At 39.2% G+C, this 22,143-nt stretch overlaps 1 protein-coding gene across 11 annotated transcripts in view; it reads left to right on the top strand.

The window, feature by feature from the left end:
* The window catches only part of dlg2 (discs, large homolog 2 (Drosophila)), an 891,501-nt gene extending 870,374 nt beyond the window's left edge, over nt 1-21,127 (top strand). For all 11 annotated transcript variants that reach the window (XM_048533248.1, XM_048533245.1, XM_048533246.1 and 8 more), the window contains 2 exons: nt 7,805-7,896; nt 16,546-21,127. In XM_048533248.1, the coding sequence (XP_048389205.1) occupies nt 7,805-7,896; nt 16,546-16,652 (199 nt within the window). In that variant the 3' untranslated portion in view covers nt 16,653-21,127. The remainder of the gene's footprint in view (nt 1-7,804; nt 7,897-16,545) is intronic.
* Nucleotides 21,128-22,143: the final 1,016 nt, after the last annotated feature.

Genomic DNA, 22,143 nt, shown 5'->3' on the forward strand with positions numbered 1-22,143 from the left:
TTCCTCCCTCCCTTTAAATTCCTGATTTACAGCTAACTCTGGGGTGCTATTTGCATCCTCTTTGTGAAGACCAATGCAGAATATCTATTTAATTCATCTACCATTTCTTTATCTGCCTTTACTAGTTCTCCAGATTCATTTTCTACTGGACCAACACTTTTTTAGCTCTTCATGAAATATTTAAAGACATTTTTATTATCTGGTTTAATATTTTTGCCTAAATTTTCTTGCACTGTCATTTATCCATCTTTATTAATCTTTTAGTAACTCATTGCTTTTATTTTAATATTCTGCCCATTCTTCTGATCTGCCATCTATCTTTGTAAAATCATGTGCCTTTTCTTTGATTTTTATACAATCTTTGACTTTATTAGTTAGCCATGGATGACAGGCCCATCTCCTTAGAATTTTTTTTATTTCTTGGAATGTATCTATTTGGCTATTTCTGGGATACCCCCTTAAATGATTACTACAGCATCTCTGTTGACCAGTCCCTTAACCCAAATTGGTGGTTAACGTTTGCTAACTTTGTTTTCATGCCCTCAAAATTGCCTTTGCTAAGATTCAAAATAATAATCCTGGACCTACACTTCTCTCTCCTAAATAGAATTAAAAATTCAGTCATAATGTGGTTGCTGCTATCCACTGGTGCTTTAAATATGAAGTCAATAATTAATCCCGAAACGTCAGCTTTTGTGCTCCTGATATGCTGCTTGGCCTGCTGTGTTCATCCAGCCTCACATTTTATTATCTTGGAATTCTCCAGCACCTGCAGTTCCCATTATCTCTCATTATATTTTGATGTCTAGTTGGTGCCATAACATGCTGGTTGAAGAAATTATCCTAAAAACATTCAATGTATTCTTCATCTAGACTACATTTCCTCTGTTGATTTTCCAGTCTTTGTGTAGGTTAAAATTCCCTATGATAATTGCTGTACCCTTTTGACAAGCTCCCATTATTACTTAGTTGATAATGTGATTACTGTTAGGGATCCTGTACACTCCTGCCATGAGTGACCTCTTGCCTTTACCATTCCTTATCTCTGCTCAGACTGCTTCTGTATCCTGGTTTCCTTTCTATTATGCTAACTTTATTGTTATTTAACTAATCCTCCACGACTCCCTAGCTTCCTATCCTTTTTAAATGTCACGTATCCTTCAATATTCAGGTCCCAGTTTCAGTTGTCACATAGCCTCATCTCAGTTATGGTCTCAGGATTGTACTTATTTATCTTAATTTGTACTATAATTTCATCCATTTTAATTTGAATGCTATGTGCATTCAAATATAGTGCCTTAAGTTTAACTTCTATTATTTTTGTAATCTGCAATCTTATCTGCACTCTCTCTCCCTTCCTGTTATTATCTGTTTGTCATTTCACGCGTTAATTCCTTCCTCTGTTGCACTTTTCCCTCTTTAATTCCTCACAACTTGTCAAAGTTGAGGCTTATCCCTTTAATTTGCTTAAAACCCACTCTATTTCCCTAGTTATGCATTTGCAAAAACACAGGAACAAGTATAGTCTAAATTACAGAAAAGATAACCTTTATTGAGATCATGCGACCGATAACCCCACACTTTATGTATATACAGTACAATGTCCAACACTGCATGTATTTTATAAATCTCTATCACTTGATTTCTATGTTCACGTTACTCAAGAGTAATTGAACCCTGGCCTTTGAAACTGAACAGCAATATGCTTTTTATGTAAGTGACCGAAACAGTACAGCACTCTTGTAGTAATCTGACCAACAATCTCCATAATGTAAAAATGATGGTCTTTGATTAATACCGAATAATTCTACTAATAACACTCACGATGCTTGTTAAGTTACTATAATCCTACCAGACCGGAGGGCTGCTCTTTTCATTTGAGAGAGACAACTAGTGGTAAGTTTAACCTGAGAGTCACTACACCTCAAGCAAGGGACAAGGTTGAGAAGAAGAATTCTTCATGGTAACCTCAGCGAGTGTGGGAATTGAATCCACACTGTTGGTATCATGCTGCATTGCAAAACCAACTGTCCAGTTATAGTTTCTCTACATCAGTCATGAGTATTCAGTAATCTATACACAGTAGCAATAAAACTTGCTTCTCAAACACTTAACAGTGTTGTTCCTTGCAAATGATTTGTACATTCTGTATTAATCTTCGCAGCTTGAATGATGTTATTCCGAGCAAAGTGGAGGAGTTTTGTTGATGTATCAACTAATGTTTACTGTATGGCCAATACCACAGAATGTATTAACTGGTCAATTGTCTTATTTTTATGGGGCTATGCTGCATGCAACTTGACTGCTACATATCTCCACATGACAGCAGTACTTGAATTCTTGGCAATGAAGTAAATTGGGTCCTCTTGAAGACATGATGAATATAAGTGCAGGTTTTTCCCTCCCCTTAAAATGTTAGAGTATTTTTACACTTTGCTACAATTCTTGAAAAGGCTTATCTAAGAAGCATATACTGGCTATGAGTTTGAATGAAAAATACCAGGTTTCAGCACTGCATTTTAAAATAATTTTTTTCTTCTGTTATCAGCTTCACTTGATTACTATATAGTCTATTTATGCTCTCGATCTGTACACCTTCATGAATTCAAGACAAAATTAAAAGCTAATGAGGTATTTTAATGTCTCAGTGTGCAATTTTCTACTCCCTGAGATGGTGAGAATAATAGCTAGTGTGATGAGTTAATTGGGCGATAGTCCAATAATTAGATTCTCATCATTGAGATGAACTTCTGCAATTAAATTCTCCCTCCTTGGATGGAAAGATTACTTTCTTGCCATCAGGTGGCGAGAGACCTACATACATGTATTTGCATCTCATTAATTGCAAAACTCGCCAGAATTAAGTTCACCTTCCCAATTAACTGATACTCAGTTGAGATACCTGACACTTCAGAAATTTGTCTGTATAAACCAAGCATGCACCTGACAATTTTATTCTTCAACCTCCAGTCCAAGTGAACACACAGCTTTGGCTGCTTCTAGCAAAATCTTCTTGATGGCCCATGCCTTCATGCGTAACCTGTACAACTGCAGTAAATGCACCCATAGGGATCCGGCAGAAAGTGTCACTGGCACATTGCTCCATCCAAATTGTGAAAAGTAGAACACCAACTTCAGCTTCACAGATCACACTTTAACAGGCAGCATCAGCCACCAACTTTTGAGTCACAGCTGGCACTTTAGCATAGAAAGCATGGCTTTAGGACTCGGTGAAGCATCATTGTGAAAGCAAGTATACGTGTCATTGTATGACATGGTTCTTGTCAAGTCAGAGGTGGTGCATGTGCCAGCAACTTCCTCAACAAACTGCATGAAGTGCGTTGTGATGTGTGAAAGGGAAATCGGAAGATAGCTCACTGGGGCAAAATTGGCCTCCAGTCAGTAAGTACCACCACAATCAGTCTGGGAGCTAAGCCACTTTTCGTCTGGGAGTTGGCCCATAGCCAGTCAGGCAGTTAGTCGAACTTAAGTCCAGGGATTGGCTTTGTTTCAATCAGAAGATTGGGCCTAGGTTTATAGAGTCATATTACATGGAAACAGGGTCTTCAGCCCAATTTGTCCATGCTGACCAGGTTTCCTAAACTGAACTAGTCCCATTTGCCTGCAATTGGCCAATATCCCTCTAAACCTTTCCTGGCCGTGTATCTGTCCAAATCTCTTTCCTTGCTGATGAGTCAAGCAGGGCCGAAAAGTCTGTCTTGGAAGGATGGGCATAGACAAACAAGTGGGCTATGTAGAATCCATCCATGGCATTGTCAAAGCCATGGTCAGCTCCACTTGGTCTGCTGGGTTCACTGTCTGAGGGAATGGTTACACTCTGAGAGAACAGTTGAAGATAGTAAGTTGAGATCTGGTGAGACAGGATGGTCTTTAATGAGGAGTCAAAGCAAATCATGGTCACTCTGGCCTCAATGCAGATAGAGTATAACACCAGCAATGGTATTTGCACCTTATATGCAACAACTTTTCTATTTAAGGAGGCTGCTTCAAAAGATTTGTTTGCATTTCAGACCCATGGTGCTAAGCTTTGTCTACCTGATATAGAAAAGGGCAGGCAATCAGAGAACCTCCTCACAGGCCTGATCCTGAGTCTGTTGAAGATGGGGATAAACTAGCATAGGTCGTGGGCAGTTGATGAGGTTATTTGGCCAGTCTGAATGCCCATCTTCCATGGTTATTTCTATGGTTATGTCTGTGTCTGGGTGGCCTTGAAGAGAAAGCATGCAGTGTCCATTGGTGCACACAAGGCTTTCTATGACTATTTGGCATGGCAGAGGCTGGAGTGCATTGTTAAATTTCAAAACATATATCAATTTGAAATTTGTTTTATAAAACTTGCACCATTGACGTCTGTTATAGTGCCCATTTAAAGATCTGGCACTCTTTTAATCTGGTTTTCTTTGGTTTGATTTGGCTTATTTGGTTTAATTTGATTTAGTTTTATTTAACTGCTTTTAGAAAAGCTAACCAATACCAACCTTGTTTCTGAGCCTGACTAAGATGACCATGAAAAAGTCCAGGCAGCAGTATTTGAAGGGTTTAATCAGCCCAAATGCCTGCCTCTCTTTCACAGCTATATCCATGCCTGAGTGTACATGGAGAGGGAGCATGTAGTGGCCCTGGTATATTGTAGCCTTCTACGCCCGGAGGGCATGGAGGGCCTGGTATGCATCATTAGGCCTCAAAATCACACTTTGTTTTGATTTTTTGTTATATTTCAGATTTTATTTTGTTACAGTGCACCTTTGAGGGATGTTATTTGGTTGAATTTGTTTTAGGAAAGTCACCATGTCAGGTCAAGTGCTTGGGCCCTTAATAAGCAACTAATCTTTGTAAGAACGTAGCCAGAATTTACATAGGGCAGGAAGTCCAGCAGAATCTCATTTAGTCTTCTCACAGATCTGCTGAAAATGAATGAAGCATGGCAGAAGTCAAATCATTGATGTCTTCTTCATAGAGACAGTAAGGTCTGCAGATGCTGGAAGCCAGAGTCAATAAATGTGGAGCTGGAAAGGCACAGCAGGTCAGACAGCATCCAAGGAGTAGGAAAGTCAGGTCAATCCTGATGAAGGGTTTCGACCTGAAATATTCACTTCCCAGTGTCTTCTTCATAACTTACACTGTTTTGCTTTTTTTAATCAACTAACCCATCGAGTTAATTCATTTGTGATAAGTGAATGATTGCTAAACAATTTCATAAACATGATGTTGTGCAGAACATTTGGAAATATGCACATGTGGCCTTTCATGCTTGAACAGTTATCAAGCAAGTTACTCTACAGGTGAAACTCATAGCCAACAGCTTCAAAATATGCTGAATGCATGATTGCCCTTCATGATTTTTGTTCCATATACAGTCAGAGTGTTGAAAACACTGCTTTCTTGAAAATAAACAAAGCCCTTTCAAGTTTAACTCTCTTGAGAAAGGCAAATGATTATGGTGTCTATGATCATGGCACGCACTGGATGAATAGCAAGCAAAGAAGGTCAAAGACATATTGTCAGAATAAGTTTAAATTGGAACACAGCAGACCTCACAATAGAATTTAACATGCTTAAACAACGCTCAGATTTATAGTTTCTAGGTTCAGGCGCAAATTCTAAAATACATGTACACACAGGGTACATGACATAGGTAGTCATCATGAAGGCTGCAAATGTAAACCTTCTAGCATACGACAGTTCACCAGTTTCATTTGTATATCAATAATGATGGATTGTAAATGCAATCAACATGCCTGGGAGCTGTAGATGTTCTACATTGAAGACACTGCTGGGCCAGTGATTGCAGGCATACGTGCATGCCACGACTTCGCACTCATCGTCATCCCTGGAATCATTCAAACATAAACAACACAACAGAAACTGCAGCACACTTTTCAAGAACTTGCATGACTAAATATGAGAGAAGAAGAGAACACTTTAATATCTTCTGAGTTATTGCAGCCAAGATCTTGACTCTTTGCTGTTGAAAGAAAAATGAAAGTTCAAGAGGAAAAGGCTAAACAACTAGCTTTTGATAAACCCAAACATAAAAATGCTGTTTCAGAGATGATGAAATCTTTGGTGAATGTGTCTACTCGGGTCACAATGATCTTTGAAGAGCTGAAAGAGAAAGAAGGGAAGAAAGAAAAGAACTACAAACTTCATATCACCAACAATCAGAGTGAAGGGATGAGGAAAATATTCTTCGATTGGAGGGTGGTGAGTCTGTAGGACTTATTGCTACAGAAAGCTGTGGAGGCCTAATCAGTGAGTGTTTTTAAGACAGAGATGGAAAGGTTCTGAATTAGTAAGGGGATCAAAAGTTATGGGAGAAGGTAGGAGAATTGGGTTGAGAAACATCAGCTTTGATCAAATGGTGGAGCAGACTCAATGGATAGAATGATATAATTCAGCTAATCCAGTTAAAAAAATACATCAGTTAACAAGAAGATCTGGAGCAACTCAGGTAAAGCAGATCAGGATTAGTAGGAACATCAATAGAAACCTCAGCTTGAGCTCAAAGCAATATTGGGCAAAAGGAATGAGAAACATCTTGAGCTATCATGTCACACCATACCACCTATTGGATAATGACCTGTGCTGACAAGGTCAGGGTGCAATTCCATCCAGTAATTCTAATGATAGCACCTTCCCCTAATTCCTTTGCCAGTGAAACATTTTTTGTATCTTCTGGGGACCGCTGAAGCATTTCACAGTCTTCAACTCATATGTACAGCTGGAATGTTAGTGATCCCCTCATCACAAAAGGCGACCACTTCATCTCTTTGCTCCTTGACATGAAAAGTCAGGTAGCTAGGGGATTAGCATTCACGATCATCACTGGTTTCTGCAGGTTGAGAGTGCAATCAGTTACACGTTCATACCAATCAGAGCACTCTATCATGAACCAGCTGTCTTTGTGATCAGAAAATTATTTGCCTCCCATAATATTCAAATCATTGATGACCACAACAGTCAAATATTGCTGATCTACGTTAGATATCTGGTGAGTTGCTTTGACTCATACATCCTGGATCTCTCAGGTGTTAGCTTCAAATTATTATGTGGTCTGGAGGAAGCAGACAGGGAGAAACTTCCCATTGCTGGACAGGTTCAGGACAGTGGGGGGGATTTAAGTTGAATGGCAACCAGAATAACTTCTGAGCAGTGAATGAGTATGAAGAATGGATTGCCTGTGTGGAGGATGCAAACATAATTTTTGCTTTCAAAAGGAATTTAGATAACATTAGAAGAGAAATATTTGCAGGGCTACGGGAAAAAGGGTTATGGGAGTAGATAAGTTGCTGTTTCAGAGCCAGCATTGACACCTGTCTTCTGTGCTGCAACCATTCAACTACTCTATGAAATATAACGTTATGAATACTCTTGGTCTTAATTAAGATATTGAATAAAATTATTCACTAATCAGGCCTCATGTGATCAGCAAATCGTCAGATACAAATAAGCTCTATTAATCCCAACAAGAACAACTGGCACAGACGTAATGAACTGAAAGTCTTTCTACTATGTGATATTTTCTATGATTGTATCATTTTATGAAATGTAAAGATTCTGCTATAATTGGACTCATTCCATGTTGTGTTACAAAATAAGAAATAGAAAACTGTACATTTAGTGATCACTGTGATATGTTTTTCATTTTTCCACTCAACCAGTGTGAATGAAATCCCATGATATTACATTATGATGCCCTCTCGTCTCTCCTACAGAATGCAAATGTGTGAAAGCTACCTGGTAAACATTGTGTAAGGTATGGTGCTGGCTTTTTCTGTTACAGGGAAATTAATAAGCGCCTAACAGAAGAGCAAGGTAGAAAGACATTCGATAGAGCTCTGAAGCTGGAACAGGAATTTGGAGAACATTTTACAGGTGTGTATGCATCAAAATATTTGAGAAGAAAATTAGCAAGTAATCAATGCAAAATATCATAATTTGTTTTCCTTGTTCATAAAGGTTGGCAGTTTTAATATTGTTACAGAGATGGTAAGACCTGCCGATGTTGGAGAATCTGAGATAACAAGGTGTAGAGCTGGATGAACACAGCAGGCCAAGCAGCATCAGAGGAGCAGGAAACTTGTTATCGCAGTTCTAATATTGATTTCACTGCCCTTTATGAGTGAGACAAATATTGGATTTTTCCAGTAATTGTTGAGTTATTTCCACGTTGCTATATGCAGTGGAGCTCTGCCAATGTACATTTTTCCATTGCATACATTAATAAAAATGTATGAATAGAAATATAATGGAGCAGAAAATGGCAGTCGTGTAATTTGCTTAACAATTTGTACCATATGTAGAGCTTTTTACATCATATTGAATTACTAAATCTGATCTGGACATTGCTATTGTTAAATCAGTTAATAATAGAATAGTTAATCTGACATGCAGTGTGAAGTAGCCCCGGGCCCTGAATGGTGTGGGCGGTGGCATGTCAGTTAGTTAAAATGAGAATGAAGAAATAAGATTCTTGATGTTGAGGATGAAAAGTCCAATTTTTCAGATAAGGTTTAACAACTATTGAAAATCTCAACAGTGACCAGTGAGGGGTCTATTTGCATGTATTAACATTTCATTATTGCGTAACTTCCCCTCATTTCTATACCGTTTGCTATTTCCCCAGGCAATGGAAAGAATCTGAAAATTTCAGCTCTGAAACTTGTAGTGGATGTCTGACAACTGCAGTTTGCTAGTGATAATGGGAACTGCAGATGCTGGAGAATCCAAGTTAACAAAGTGTGAAGCTGGACGAACACAGCAGGCCAAGCAGCATCTCAGGAGCACAAAAGCTGACGTTTTGGGCCCAGACCCTTCATCAGAGAGGGGGATGCGAAGAGGGTTCTGGAATAAATAGGGAGAGAGGGGGAGGTGGACCGAAGATGGAGAGAAAGGAAGATAGGTGGAGAGGAGAGTTTAGGTGAGGAGGTAGGGAGGGGATAGGTCAGTCCAGGGAAGATGGACAGATCAAGGAGGTGGGATGAGGTTAGTAGGTAGGAAATGGAGGTGTGGGTTGAGGTGGGAGGAAGGGATGGGTGAGAGGAAGAACAGGTTAGGGAGGCGGAGACAGGCTGGGCTGGTTTTGGGATGCAGTGGGGGGAGGGGACGAGCTGGGCTGGTTTTGGGATGCAGTGGGGGAAGGGGAGATTTTGAAACTGGTGATGTTCACATTGATACCATTGGGCTGCAGGGTTCCCAAGCGGATTATGAGTTGCTGTTCTTGCAACCTTCGGGTGGCATCATTGTGGCACTGTAGGAGGCCCATGATGGACATGTCATCTAAAGAATGGGAGGGGGAGTGGAAATGGTTTGCGAATGGGAGGTGCAGTTGTTTATTGCGAACCGAGCGGAGGTGTTCTGCAAAGCGGTCCCCAAGCCTCCGCTTGGTTTCCCCGATGTAGAGGAAGCCACACCGGGTACAATGGATACAGTATACCACATTGGCAGATGTGCAGGTGAACCGCTGCTTAATATGGAATAGCAGAGGTTCACCTGCACATCTGCCAATGTGGTATACTGTATCCACTGTACCCGGTGTGGCTACCTCTACATCGGGGTTACCAAGCGGAGGCTTGGGGACCGCTTTGCAGAACACCTCCGCTCGGTTCGCAGTAAACAACTGCACCTCCCAGTCACAAACCATTTTAACTCCCCCTCCCATTCTTTAGACGACATGTCCATCAGGGGCCTCCTGCAGTGCCACAATGATGCCACCCAAAGGTTGCAGGAACAGCAACTCATATTCTGCTTGGGAACCCTGCAGCCCAATGGTATCAATGTGGACACCACCAGCTTCAAAATCTCCCCTTCCCCCACCGCATCCCAAAACCAGCCCAGTTCATCCCCTCCCCCCACTGCATCAGAAAACCAACCCAGCTCGTCCCCTCCCCCCACTGCAATCCAAAACCAGCCCAGCGTGTCTCCGCCTCCCTAACCTGTTCTTCCTCTCACCCATCCCTTCCTCCCACCTGAAGCTGCACCTCCATTTCCTACCCACTAACCTCATCCCACCTCCTTGATCTGTCCATCTTCCCTGGACTGACCTATCCCCTCCCTACCTCTCCACCTATACTCTCCTCTCCACCTATCTTCTTTTCTCTCCATCTTCGGTCCGCCTCCCCCTCTCTCCCTATTTATTCCAGAACCCTCTCCCCACCCCCCTCTCTGATGAAGGGTCTAGGCCCGAAACGTCAGCTTTTGTGCTCCTGAGATGCTGCTTGGCCTGCTGTGTTCATCCAGCTCCACACTTTGTTATCTTGCAGTTTGCTAGTGTCTTCTTTGAGTTTTCATGGTACAAGCATCAGTTTTCATCACATGATCATGCTACATTTTCAATTATTTATGAACCAGTTCAGCACATCATGCTACTATTCAAAGCTTAGCCACACCTTTCATTGCAATGCTGTTGCCAGACCACTTTGCATAGAGGGACAAGCACCCAACTCATGCACCAGAATGCATCTCTGGTTCCCTGGCTTGCGTTTTGAGCAGTCAGTCATTCAGTCTGCACCTGAGATAATGGGAACTGCAGATGCTAGAGAATCCGAGATAACAAAGTGTGGAGCTGGATGAACACAGCAGGCCACGCAGCATCTTAGGAGCACAGAAGCTGACGTTTCGAGCCTAGAAGGGTCTAGGCCCGAAATTTCAGTTTTTGTGCTCCTAGGATGCTGCTTGGCCTGCTGTGTTCATTCAGCTCCACAGTCAGTCTGCACCTCCTTGGATTTCTCACCATCTCTACCATGCCTTGCACTTTTGCAAATTGCAAGCTCATTCAGAACTTACAGCCTCACAGTACTTCTTCTATTCTGTCTTTTTGTTTCAGGCAGACACAAAACCAAGGCAGCCTGCAATGTTTGCAAACAGTGATCAGTCAAGGGAATGGACATGCCACTGTACAGCACTGTGTTACATCAGTGTGACAACTGCACTGACTGTGCTTCAATGAAATGGCATGTTCAAAGTCTAAGGAGAATAGTCAGTCAAGTCAAGGGAACTGTTGTCACTCAGGGTCTCCTGGCACAATCAGTCAAGGGCATCATCTGATATCAGTCCATCAACTTGAAAGCGTAGGTTGGCCACTTGAAGAGATTCAGGGTCAGCAGTAGCATACTGTTATGTCCAGGGAGTGAGCTACAATCAGTCCTGCATGTCCAGTGCCACAAGAATGGGGATTAGCGATAAGGCAGTTGGCAATTTGATTCTATATAACACAGTGAGTCTGGCCAGTCGTCAGTCTGCGTTATTGTTTCAAGTAAGTTGACTTGGGCCATTGCTAGTCCTGAGTATCTGTTCACTTGAAAGTCAAGGGGATTTATGAAAGCAGTGCTATGGTAGAGAAGCTGGTAATGTCAATTGTGAGGTATGGGGGCAACATGCTGATAACAAAGAATAATAATAATGAATGGGAGATCTCAACACATGACAGTGGGAGGTGGTAAAGAATAGGGTACTATGACAGGGAGGTCATTAATAATCATCACTACCCTGGCTTCATTGGGATGGGAGGAAACAATGCGTAATGACGTTTTATATAACTAAGCTTTATGCCTGTGGATCGTAGGATGAGAAGCTAAATAAAAGATTTGGATGGGAATTGGGGAAGGTCAAACTAAATTGGGTTAACAGGCAGGGCAAGCCCATAAGGGGACATTACGGTTGAGTGAGTGGTTTCACCTTGATTGACGAGCTGAACCTGCAACTCATTGCAGGAATCTGTGTTATTTTCCACCTCCACCTGAAATGTCACAATGAATATAAAAAATGTCTGTCAGCACACTTAGAGTGAATGTCGGTGGAGTAAGATTCATTTATCTCAGAGGAAGATACTTGTGAGCAATGTAAAACCATTTGAGGGGCAATTGCATTAATCAGATGCTCGCATAATACAGGTTGAAGACATCTGCTTTTTTTAATTACAGAATTCTGGATGTGAATCACATTTACATTGATCAGCTATATTGACGAAAAATCCTGATCATAAGTAATTTTGACTATGTCATTGAACATAACAAATTAATCCAAATAATCCTGTGAAGCAGAAGTAATGTGAGGTGAGCTGAAAAGTTTCACCTTAGTTGCAGAATCCACAATCAGCTCCAAGACATTATAGCTCATACAATGCCCAGCAGCACCTCATCTCACACGTTGAACTATAGAATGTCCACACAATTATCTTATTTACAATGCTGCCTTTCTTGATTACTTTGAAGAATGGGGATGGATGGAGAAGTTCTCATTCTTCCTACCATTCCTACTGTATGTGTACAAAATGGCTTGAGCAGCATACTTCCAAACTAGTTCGACAATGTATAGGATTGATGTGCAGGCATCCCATTGCCCTCGTCGAATGCCTCCATATCTCAATGTTTGGAAAATGCTGTTGAAATGTAAGTTGTGTGCAGTGACTGCTGAATGCCCACATTGCTTTGATTCTGATATTGTCCACATGGCTCATTTGTCTGTTCCCCATGGATACAGGCAGCGAAGCTTTTGTTGCTTCTGTATGTACTGCACTTCAAGCATGCACAGAAAGGTTTTCAGGAACATGTACCTCGAAGACCAGGACAAACAATAACCTCCGGTAGATATGGAGTAGCCTCCTAATGCAAAATTTCTAACTAAAATGTCATCATGATGCAGAGAAACTGTAGGGGACCCACAATCATTTGTCTTCGTGGAATGTCACACAGCTGAGAGAAGAATATTGATGCTATATTCTGTATAGAGTTAGAATTCAGAAAGCCACGTGAAGACTTAGCAGATGAAATATAATTGTGGGGCCATGTGAGGTTTTTGCAGGTAGAGGAGTTGAATATTATTTAAATGGAGGAAGACTGAGGGTTTTGGGAGTCCTCATCCATGAATGACAATAAGTTTGCATCCATGTTCAGCAGGTAATAGGGACTGCAAGTGGAATGTTAGCCATTATTTCCAAGGAAATGGAGTATAAAAGTAAGAAGGTTTTGCTAGAATTATATAAGGCATTAATCAGACCATAGCTGGAATACAATGACAGTTTTGGGTTCCTTACCTCAGTAAATATATACTGGCATGGAAGGCAGCCCAAAGAAGGTTCACTAGGATGAGACCAGGTATGGAAGGACTGTCTTATGAGGAGAGATTGAATAGATTGGGCCTGTAATCATTGGAATAGAGACGATCGAAAGGTTATTGAAACATGTAGGATTTATAGGAATCTTGACAGAGTAGATGTGGTCAAGTTGTTTCTCCTTATGGGAGAGACTAAGACCAGAGGGCATAATTTTAGAATAAGGGGTCACACCTTTGAGTCAGAAATGAGAAGGAATTTCTCCTCTCAGAGGGTGGTGAATCGGTGGAATTCTTTACCACAGAGGGCTGTTCAGGCTAGATCATTGTGTATTTTGAAGGCTGAATTAGACAGATTTTTAATCCATGAAGGAAATCAAGTGTTATGAAGAAAAGGCAGGAGGTTGGAGTCCTGGGTTATCAGATGAACCATTACCTTATTGAATGACGAAGCAGACTCGTCGGTCTAAATGGCTTATGTCTGTTCCTATGTCTTATGGTCTAATGATGCCCGGCATACATATAATGCAACACCTTCTCCCACTGGGCACAACAAGGGCCATAAGATGTCTCCTCCACATGAGATTTCCATGACAGGTCTGGGGGTTCATTCAGTGCAGTACAGTCAGACACTCCAAATAAACATTGGATGATTTGCCCTGGAGGATCGAATGAGACGTTAATAGATAATGAACATCTTTGAAAGCTGCAGTACTGTACCAAGTAGAAAATGATGACCTTCATGAGAAGGAACATCACATTCACCATCTTACGTCACAGCTACTTCAATAATGACCTTGCCTCCATCATAAGGTCAGAAGTGGGGATGTTGGCCAATGATTGCACAATATTCAACATCATTCACAACTCCTCAGACACTAAAGCAGTTCATATTAAAATGCAACAAGACCTGGACAGGGCTTGCTGATATGTAGCAAGTGACATTTGCTATAAACAAATAATCATCTTCAATAAGAAACAATTTAACCATCCACTCTTAATATTCAATGGTACCACCACTAAATTCCCCACAATCAAATACTGGGGATTACCATTGACCAGAAACTCAAGTGGACTCAACATACAATGGCTACAGGAGCAGATCAAAGGCTAGGAGTACAGTGGCAAGTAACTCAACTCCTAACTCCACAAAGCATGTCCACTATCTACAAGACAGAAGTCAGGAGTTTGATGGAATACTCCCAGTTTTCCTGAACGAATGCAGCTTTAAAAACACTCAAGAAGCTTCACACCATCCAAGATAAAGTAGCTAGCTAGATTGGTATCACATCTACAAACATCTACTCCCTCCACCACCGACCTTTATTAGCAGCAGTCTGTATTATCTGTAAGATTCAAGGAAATTTGCCAAATATCCTTAGTCAGCACCTCCAAGGCCAAGACCACTTTCATCTAGAAGGACAAGGACAGCAAATACATGGGAATATCATCACCTGCTTCCCCTCCAAGCCACTCACCATCCTGACTGGGAAATATATCGTCGTTCAATAGGTCAAAATCCTGAAATTCCCTCCCAAAGGCATAGTGGGTCTACCTACGGCACATGGACAGCTGTGGTTCAACAAAGCACAAATCAGACCAAAGCAGAGTTAAATTGAGTGTGAAGTAGCAGAAAAACAATAGTGGACTTACTCCTACAGAGCATAGAAAGTCATCAATCTAGGCATTCCATCGGACCATGAACACTGAACTGATCTGAGTGTCAACTTCAGACCTGGCTCTTCTGGCAGTCCTGGGAAAAGAGAATGCCCACCACTCAATCCAAAAAGATTTCCAAGTTTCTGATGGCAAACTGGAGTGCCAATTTGCATCTCTCAGCCATCTCTGGGGTAATTCTTCCCATACTGAAACTGTAAGCAGAAATTCCTCACTTGCAGTGTTTGAACTTGTCCGCTTTAACTATGGTGCCAGCACCGGGAAATCTAGAAATTCCCGGCAACAATAAGCGCTTCCACTACTGCTAACCACAAGATCATGTGGCAAGTAGCTCATAAAATGAGCAGTGTAAATTTTGTAGGAGAGCTTGCTAAGGCTCAAGTTAAGAAACACTTCATGAAATTCCCTGAAACAGCAAGTTCTTGGGAAAATTCAGCTGTCACTCTTTTTGATACGTCTCAGCAATTGTGCCAGGTTTTGCCTGTATATATTGCAACTATATTCATCATCACACAATTGTATGAACATCTAATGTTCTTAATAGTTAAGACTTAAATTTGTTTACATTTAAAACATCTTTGATGTAATTATGTGAGTTGCTTTGTAATTTTGCACATCCTTTTGAAAGTATTTGGAAAGGATTTTAACAGAGAAGCACTGTTGTTTTGTCCCAGAAATCTCTGCTGTAAATACACACAGATGTGCTACAAAATGACACAGTACAAATAAGTAACTTAATTACAGAAAAGAAATAAAAAGGTACTAGATCTAAAAGCCTGGGAAGAGATTCATTTGTGTTATATAAGCCTTCGTCATTTTAATCAAACAGCCACTGCCTTGGATTGCTACCTGTCTTTGAGATAATTGAAAAACAGTCATGCAGATTGAAGCTGCTGTAGCTAACTTCTTTCCCAGAATTTATCTTCTATACTAATGCATCAATGAAGTTGCGAGGTTGTTTTCACTGTGAGAGATGTTTTTAAGTTGGCAGGTATATTTGTCCTTTCAGGTAGACATAAATGGTACCTTGACAACATTAAAAGAGTTCTTCTAGTATCTTGGACATGATTCATTCCTCAACTAGAAAACAGATTATCTGGCAATTTTTCTCATTATTGTTTGTGGAACCTTGTTGCATATATGTTAGTGTCACATTTCAAACCTTGTAACAGTATAAAAACTTCAAAGAATTTCATTAGCTGTGAAGCACTTTGGAACTGCCTACAGATATGAAATACGTTATACAAATTGTTCATAATAAATTTCAGTGAACCGATTGATGTTCTGTGTACTTTAAGGTAACTGAAATTAAATGGTCATAGTAAATTTTAATTTGACTTGGTTTGATAGCAACCTAAAACTTAGTTGTGTTTGGATTTAATAACAAAATTCACCTAAAAGGCTATATAATAGGAGTCAATTAAACTTTTCAAGACTGGAATTGATAGACTTTTTGTGGCTAGGATATCAAGGAATAAGAACTATCAAAAGGATGGCAGGGCAGACTTGATGGTCTGAATGGCCCACTTCTGTTCTTACATTTTATGGTCTTAAAAGATCATCTGGAGTTGAAATAAAGATCAGCCATGGTCTAACAGTGCAATGTTGCAGGTTCAACAGATGAAATAGCATCTCCTTCTCGTGTGCTCCTAGATCATTTCTGCTGTTGACAAATAAACAAACAATTTTGTAAACAGAGGGAAATCTAATGACTTGAGGTGGATGTAAAAGTATTAAATTTGAGGAAAATTCCCTTGAATCACAATCAGTAATTTTTGTTTCTATTTAAATCCACAGCAATAGTACAAGGAGAAACCTTGGAATCGATTTACAACCAATGCAAACTAGCAATTGAAGAACAGTCTGGGCCATACATTTGGGTTCCTTCAAAAGAAAAATTGTGAATCAGCCATAGATGTGAGACTGACAAGAATTTCTGTTCAGATAGTGATATTTAATTTATTTTTAATTACATTTTCATCTGTATCCATTGCACATAATCATGAATACACTTTAAATTAGAAGCTCAGCAGGATGTTTCTGCACAGGACTGACCTGTATTCTGGGGGAGGGGATGACAAAACAACCAGGAGAAGATTTGAAAAAGACAAAAAGACTTCTGGGACACCAAGGAGCGTCCAACAGTATTTGTATATCCAAACCACATATGTATAGATCATAATTCTTGAAGAAGGTGTTTTAGCCCTTATTGTGATCAAGTGGACAAAGCAGGGATGCCTGTACTTAGTTTTATTCTCTGATAGGGCAGTGCCCAGCATTTCAACATTCAGCCAGTTGTGTGAATTGATGATTCACTAGAAAGCAAAATCCTGCAGATTTTGTAACTATGCAGATAGAATTCATCACATAAATTTTATAAACAGTTTTATTTTGAGATTTAACATTATCTAAAGATGAACTCACATCTATAAAATCCAAATACGAAACATTTTCAAGCATTTAACACATTTTAGAATGTGTTTAATTTGACAACTGGTTAAAATCAGAATTATCTTCAATATACATTTTAATATTTATATGCAGAGGTTATTGAAATAATTTATAGTAAAGGAAATATATTGCTGTAAATTGTGAGGTCTATTAGTCATGTTTCATGACAGCTCCAGTATTGACTGGAAGTATTATTTTAAAGAAATTTAGGGAGCAGGGCAATTTGTGGCTGGTTTTCTGTGATTAGAATCTAAATGTATCGATTATCAATTGATTTGTGAATAACAGTAAATTCACTGCCATCTCCAGCTGTTGCTTGTGAAAATTGACTTACTTTTCTTCCTTTATGAAAGAAGCATGCAGCTTGAAATTTTAACCTCTATCTAATTAGTCAATGTTAATTTGTGTGCTCTGCATTACAATTTGAAGATTAATAACTGTGGCTAAGTACAATCAAAAATGTCATTGTGATTTCCTACCTAGCCATAGACATGTTTTATTCTTTTTGTTTGATCCAATTTATTATTTAGTTCTGTGTGGCTGTTTCTACTCTAAAGCTACTATTGCAATCCTTTGAAATTTACCTATTTTGCTTTTCATTTCTTTTTGGTTGGCTGGAATTTTATCTTCTGTGTTATTGAGTGAGTTGTACTGTACAAACTGCTGTATTTAGGTGCACTGTAAGATTATGCTTATCCTGTGCTGGTTTGATCACAGTTAAGGTCAATTTTAGTCTATTTTACAGAATTTGAAACACTCCATACCCATTATAAGAGATGTAAGCAAGCCATTTTAAGCTCTGAATAGATAGAATCATCGAATTGTTACAGCACTGAAGGAGGCAAATCAGCCCATTATGCCTGTGCCAGGTCTCTGTGGGAGCCACAGAAATCATTCCACTCCCCTACCTTTTCCTGAAATCCCTGCAATTGTTTTCACATAATTATCTAATACCCTTTCAAAAGCTATGATTGAATCTGCACCTACTACACTCTCAGGCAGTGCATTCCAGATCCTTGCCATTTACTGGGAAAAAAATTTTTCTTTATTTCACCTTTGCCATTCTCCTTAGATCGTTGTACTCTAGTTTACAACTCTTCTGTCAATGGAAACAGTTTCGCCCCTTTCTATTCTGTCCAGATCACTGTTGATTTGAACACCTCTTATCAAGTTTCCTCTCAGCCTTCCCTCCTGTCAGGAGAACAGCTCCAGCATGTTCAATCTGTCCTCATTGTTGAACATTTTATGCTTGGAATAATTCTTGTAAATATTTCCAATGCATTCATATCCTTCCTAAAATGTGATGATGAGAATTGGACATAATATTTCAACTGAGATCAAAGCAGTGTTTTATAATGGCTTGCCATGACATTCTTGCCCGTATGTCTTGTTAACTAATTTCTCTGCTTTCTTCCAACTTCAATGATTTATAAACACAAAATCTCAGGTCCATTTGCTCTTGCACCCCTTTTAGAATTGCATTCTTTATTTTATACTGTCTTTCTTTGTTTCTTTCCTGCCTAAATAAATAGAGCATTTATCTGACAAAGAACTCACTCACTTACTAACAAATACTACAAATACTGGAAACCTGAAATGAAAACAGAAAATGTTAAAATTTCTGAGCAGTTGAGAAAATATTTCTGTGGAAATAAGCAGCTTTAATATTTCAGGACAATGACCGATTGTTAAAATAATTAATTATTATTTTTTAAAGAACATGCGTCTTTGTCTTATAATTACCATTCAGTTATGCATTACTGCACAATAGGTATTTATAAACATGAATGCCAGGATTGTGACTAGTAGAACAGTTTGGGGAGTAATGGGTATGGAGTAAACAAATTGACCCATCAGTGAAGCTTTCAATTCAATTTGACCAGCTATTTGTAGAAAATTTATTAACTCTTGGTCCATGATGTTAGCATTCTCAGGAGTTAAACTTACAGTACTTGGGTATCACAGGACTTGAATTTAAGCTCCCATGGAGTACAGAATTTTGTCAACCACTGATACAAAATAAAATACTACAGATGCTGGAAATCTGAAATAAAAGGGGAAAAGGTTGGAGAAACGCAACAGGTCAGAAAGCATCTGCAAAGAAGAAAGTAAAAATGATCATCTTTAGTCGGATCATATTTTCTGTTCAAACATATAGTCATTGACCTGAAATATTAACTTTCTCTTTCTCCACAGATGCTTCCTGACTTGCTCAGTATTTCCATCATTTTTTTTATTTTTTTGTCAATTGCTATTGTTTCATTTCTCTTCAGTCAATGCACATAAAATTGATACAGCTGAAATCTCCAAAGCAAAAGTACATACTTAATGGGCGTGTACTTAATTTAAGAAGTTCACAAATGCACCTTTTCATGAATTTCTGAAGATTTGAAAAGTAGTTTGAACTTATAATATTAATCACAATCTAGACTTTCTTTGGAATGACCAATATGCCATTGTCCCTTCATATGATCTTAAATGATTCTTTTTGTTGAGTTTTTGGGGTGGGGAGGGAGTCTTCTAGATCCTATATATTTTTACAGGAAGTGAAATCATCTGCCTCTACTTTTTTAAAAGCCCTAATGAAAGTACTCCAAATATTCCACTGTGTCAAAATCTGGGAACTTGAAGGGGCCAGGACCCATTGGTCTTACCATAATTGGGTGCATCAATTAACCTGAAGAATTTAAAGCTTTTGCACATTTTGTAACTTTAAGCTGAAAAATAATGTAACTAGAGAGAAAAACCTTGTTTCAAAACTTGCAGATTATTCCCTGAAACTACCTGCTGTAGTTGGATGAGACTGAAGAAAAAGCTCCACTGCTGGAAGAAACTCATAGTTACCAGTTTAGACGATCTCACAAAAATAGATTGGTTACCTGTTGATTGTGGATGATCATTTTTTTCTATTCCATTTATGTAAAGAGAAAAGCACACTGAAATAAAGAACTGGGCTGTATATTTATCAATATAAATAAGTATTCATGCTTGTTAGTGATTTTTTTAAAATTGCCCTTTATTCAGATAGAGACACCCTTGATATATACTGCTTTTGATCAGTTTCATGTCTGTATTTCATGTTTCATGTTGGATGCACTACTTCACAATGAACCTTCAAAACCTTAATTCAATAAAGCCACTTCTCTGTATACAATTGTATGCACATTTAGTTTTGATGGCTGTAATGTACTGTTCGTTACTTGCCTGCCTTTTTTTAATGTTTTGTTAAGAGGAATTTCATTTAATAATCTAAAGTTTGCACAGATGAATCTTCTTGAGCAAATGTTAAATTTTATTTGTAAACTATTCTAAAATTAACACATGGTGCTTTCTTTGAACTTGATTCCCAGCAATAATTATCTTCGGATGCAATCATTTGATTGAAGAATCAATTCCAAATCAATTGAAGATGGTGCAAGTCTAAAGTCTAACGATAATCCTTATTTTTACAAATGGAACCAATAAGTAACATTTTAAAGATAAACTTCTTTCTGACAACAGGAAATCAAATAGAAACATATCTGATAACAATGTAAAACTGGTACCTTCTAATAATGTATTACTAGCTATCATGAATAGTCCAGCAGTTTTCGTACTGGAATAGAAGACCCATGCTAATTAAATCATTATCTCTATTCAATCTTTAATTAGTGTTGTATGCTATTCCAACATAAACCATGATGGGTCATTCAGTATAGCTTTAATATAGTTTGTCTCAGCAAAACCTCAGTTATCTGATGCAGTAATTATCCGCATGTTTAAAGCAACATTGTCTCTTGTGGTTTTTCAGAACCAAACTTTATTTTGAAATTGTAACAAATGAAAGCTGTAGCTCGGCTGTCTCAAAGTTCTACAAGGATCTGTGCAATTTGTGTAAAAGCATTGAGTGTGAATGACACAATGTACTGTTTGTGGTACTATAAATAAACATGGCAGCTGAATTCTCTAGTGCTACCACCTTCATTACTGAAATGCATTTCTAAAATATCTTTAAACCTTATACTAGTGAGATGATTACAGAGTACTAATCTTGATTTGTTTAGCAATGTGACCATGGAAAGGCAAACTCTGCCTTTAAACAGACAATAATAAGCCTGGGTTGATGGCATGCTCTCCCAATCCACAAGATAGGCAGCCACACTTTAAATTTGTGATTTGATTTAACATCTCACTCATGCATTTATTGCTCCGACTGCCAATTGTAGTGCATTTAGGTGGCTGAGCTTACATTCTAACGAAGCAGCTACCAAATTAAGGTCCTGTCATCTAAATAGTACTCCACAGTGATTTAACTCAATGAAGCAGACTGTTGGACAGTATTTGACCCTGAAATAAAACATTGATTGATTGGTTCCAGGTACTGACTGAATTAATGAGAGAATTGAGAAAGTACACATTTTATGGCTAAGAGATTGCTTGTTTCTCACCTTTTAAATTCTCAAGACTTAGCAGAGATGCTATTTTTGCCACTACTACCACCTGCAAGTTTCCCTCCAAGACACACCTTATCTAATTTGGAACCATATCACTGCTCCTTCACTGTTACGGGGTCAAAATCCTGGTACTCGTTCCCTAACAGCAATATGGGTGGGCCTACATCTCAAAGACTGCAGATGTTCAACCAAGCAGCTCACCACCACCTTTTTCAGGGAAATGGGCAGTAAACACTAGTCTAACCAGTGACTCCCATATCCATGGATGAATAGAAAAAAGTCTCAGCAATAAGCTGATCAGCCAGGGCAAGCAGCAAGCTGGTTTGATGGAAGATATCAGGTGAGGGAGGCCAACTGATAGAAGATTTTACCCAGTCCTCATCTAGGCCAAGAGTCAACTTCTTCAATCTAACTGAGAAGCATTACATTAGGCGATTCTACTGCACTGTACAGGCTGTCCATGAAATCTCCCACTATAGGACCTGCTGGCCCAAGTAGACGTGCTTTCACT

This window comes from Stegostoma tigrinum, chromosome 6, assembly GCF_030684315.1.
Source record: "Stegostoma tigrinum isolate sSteTig4 chromosome 6, sSteTig4.hap1, whole genome shotgun sequence".
In the NCBI taxonomy this organism is placed as follows: Eukaryota; Metazoa; Chordata; class Chondrichthyes; order Orectolobiformes; family Stegostomatidae; genus Stegostoma; species Stegostoma tigrinum.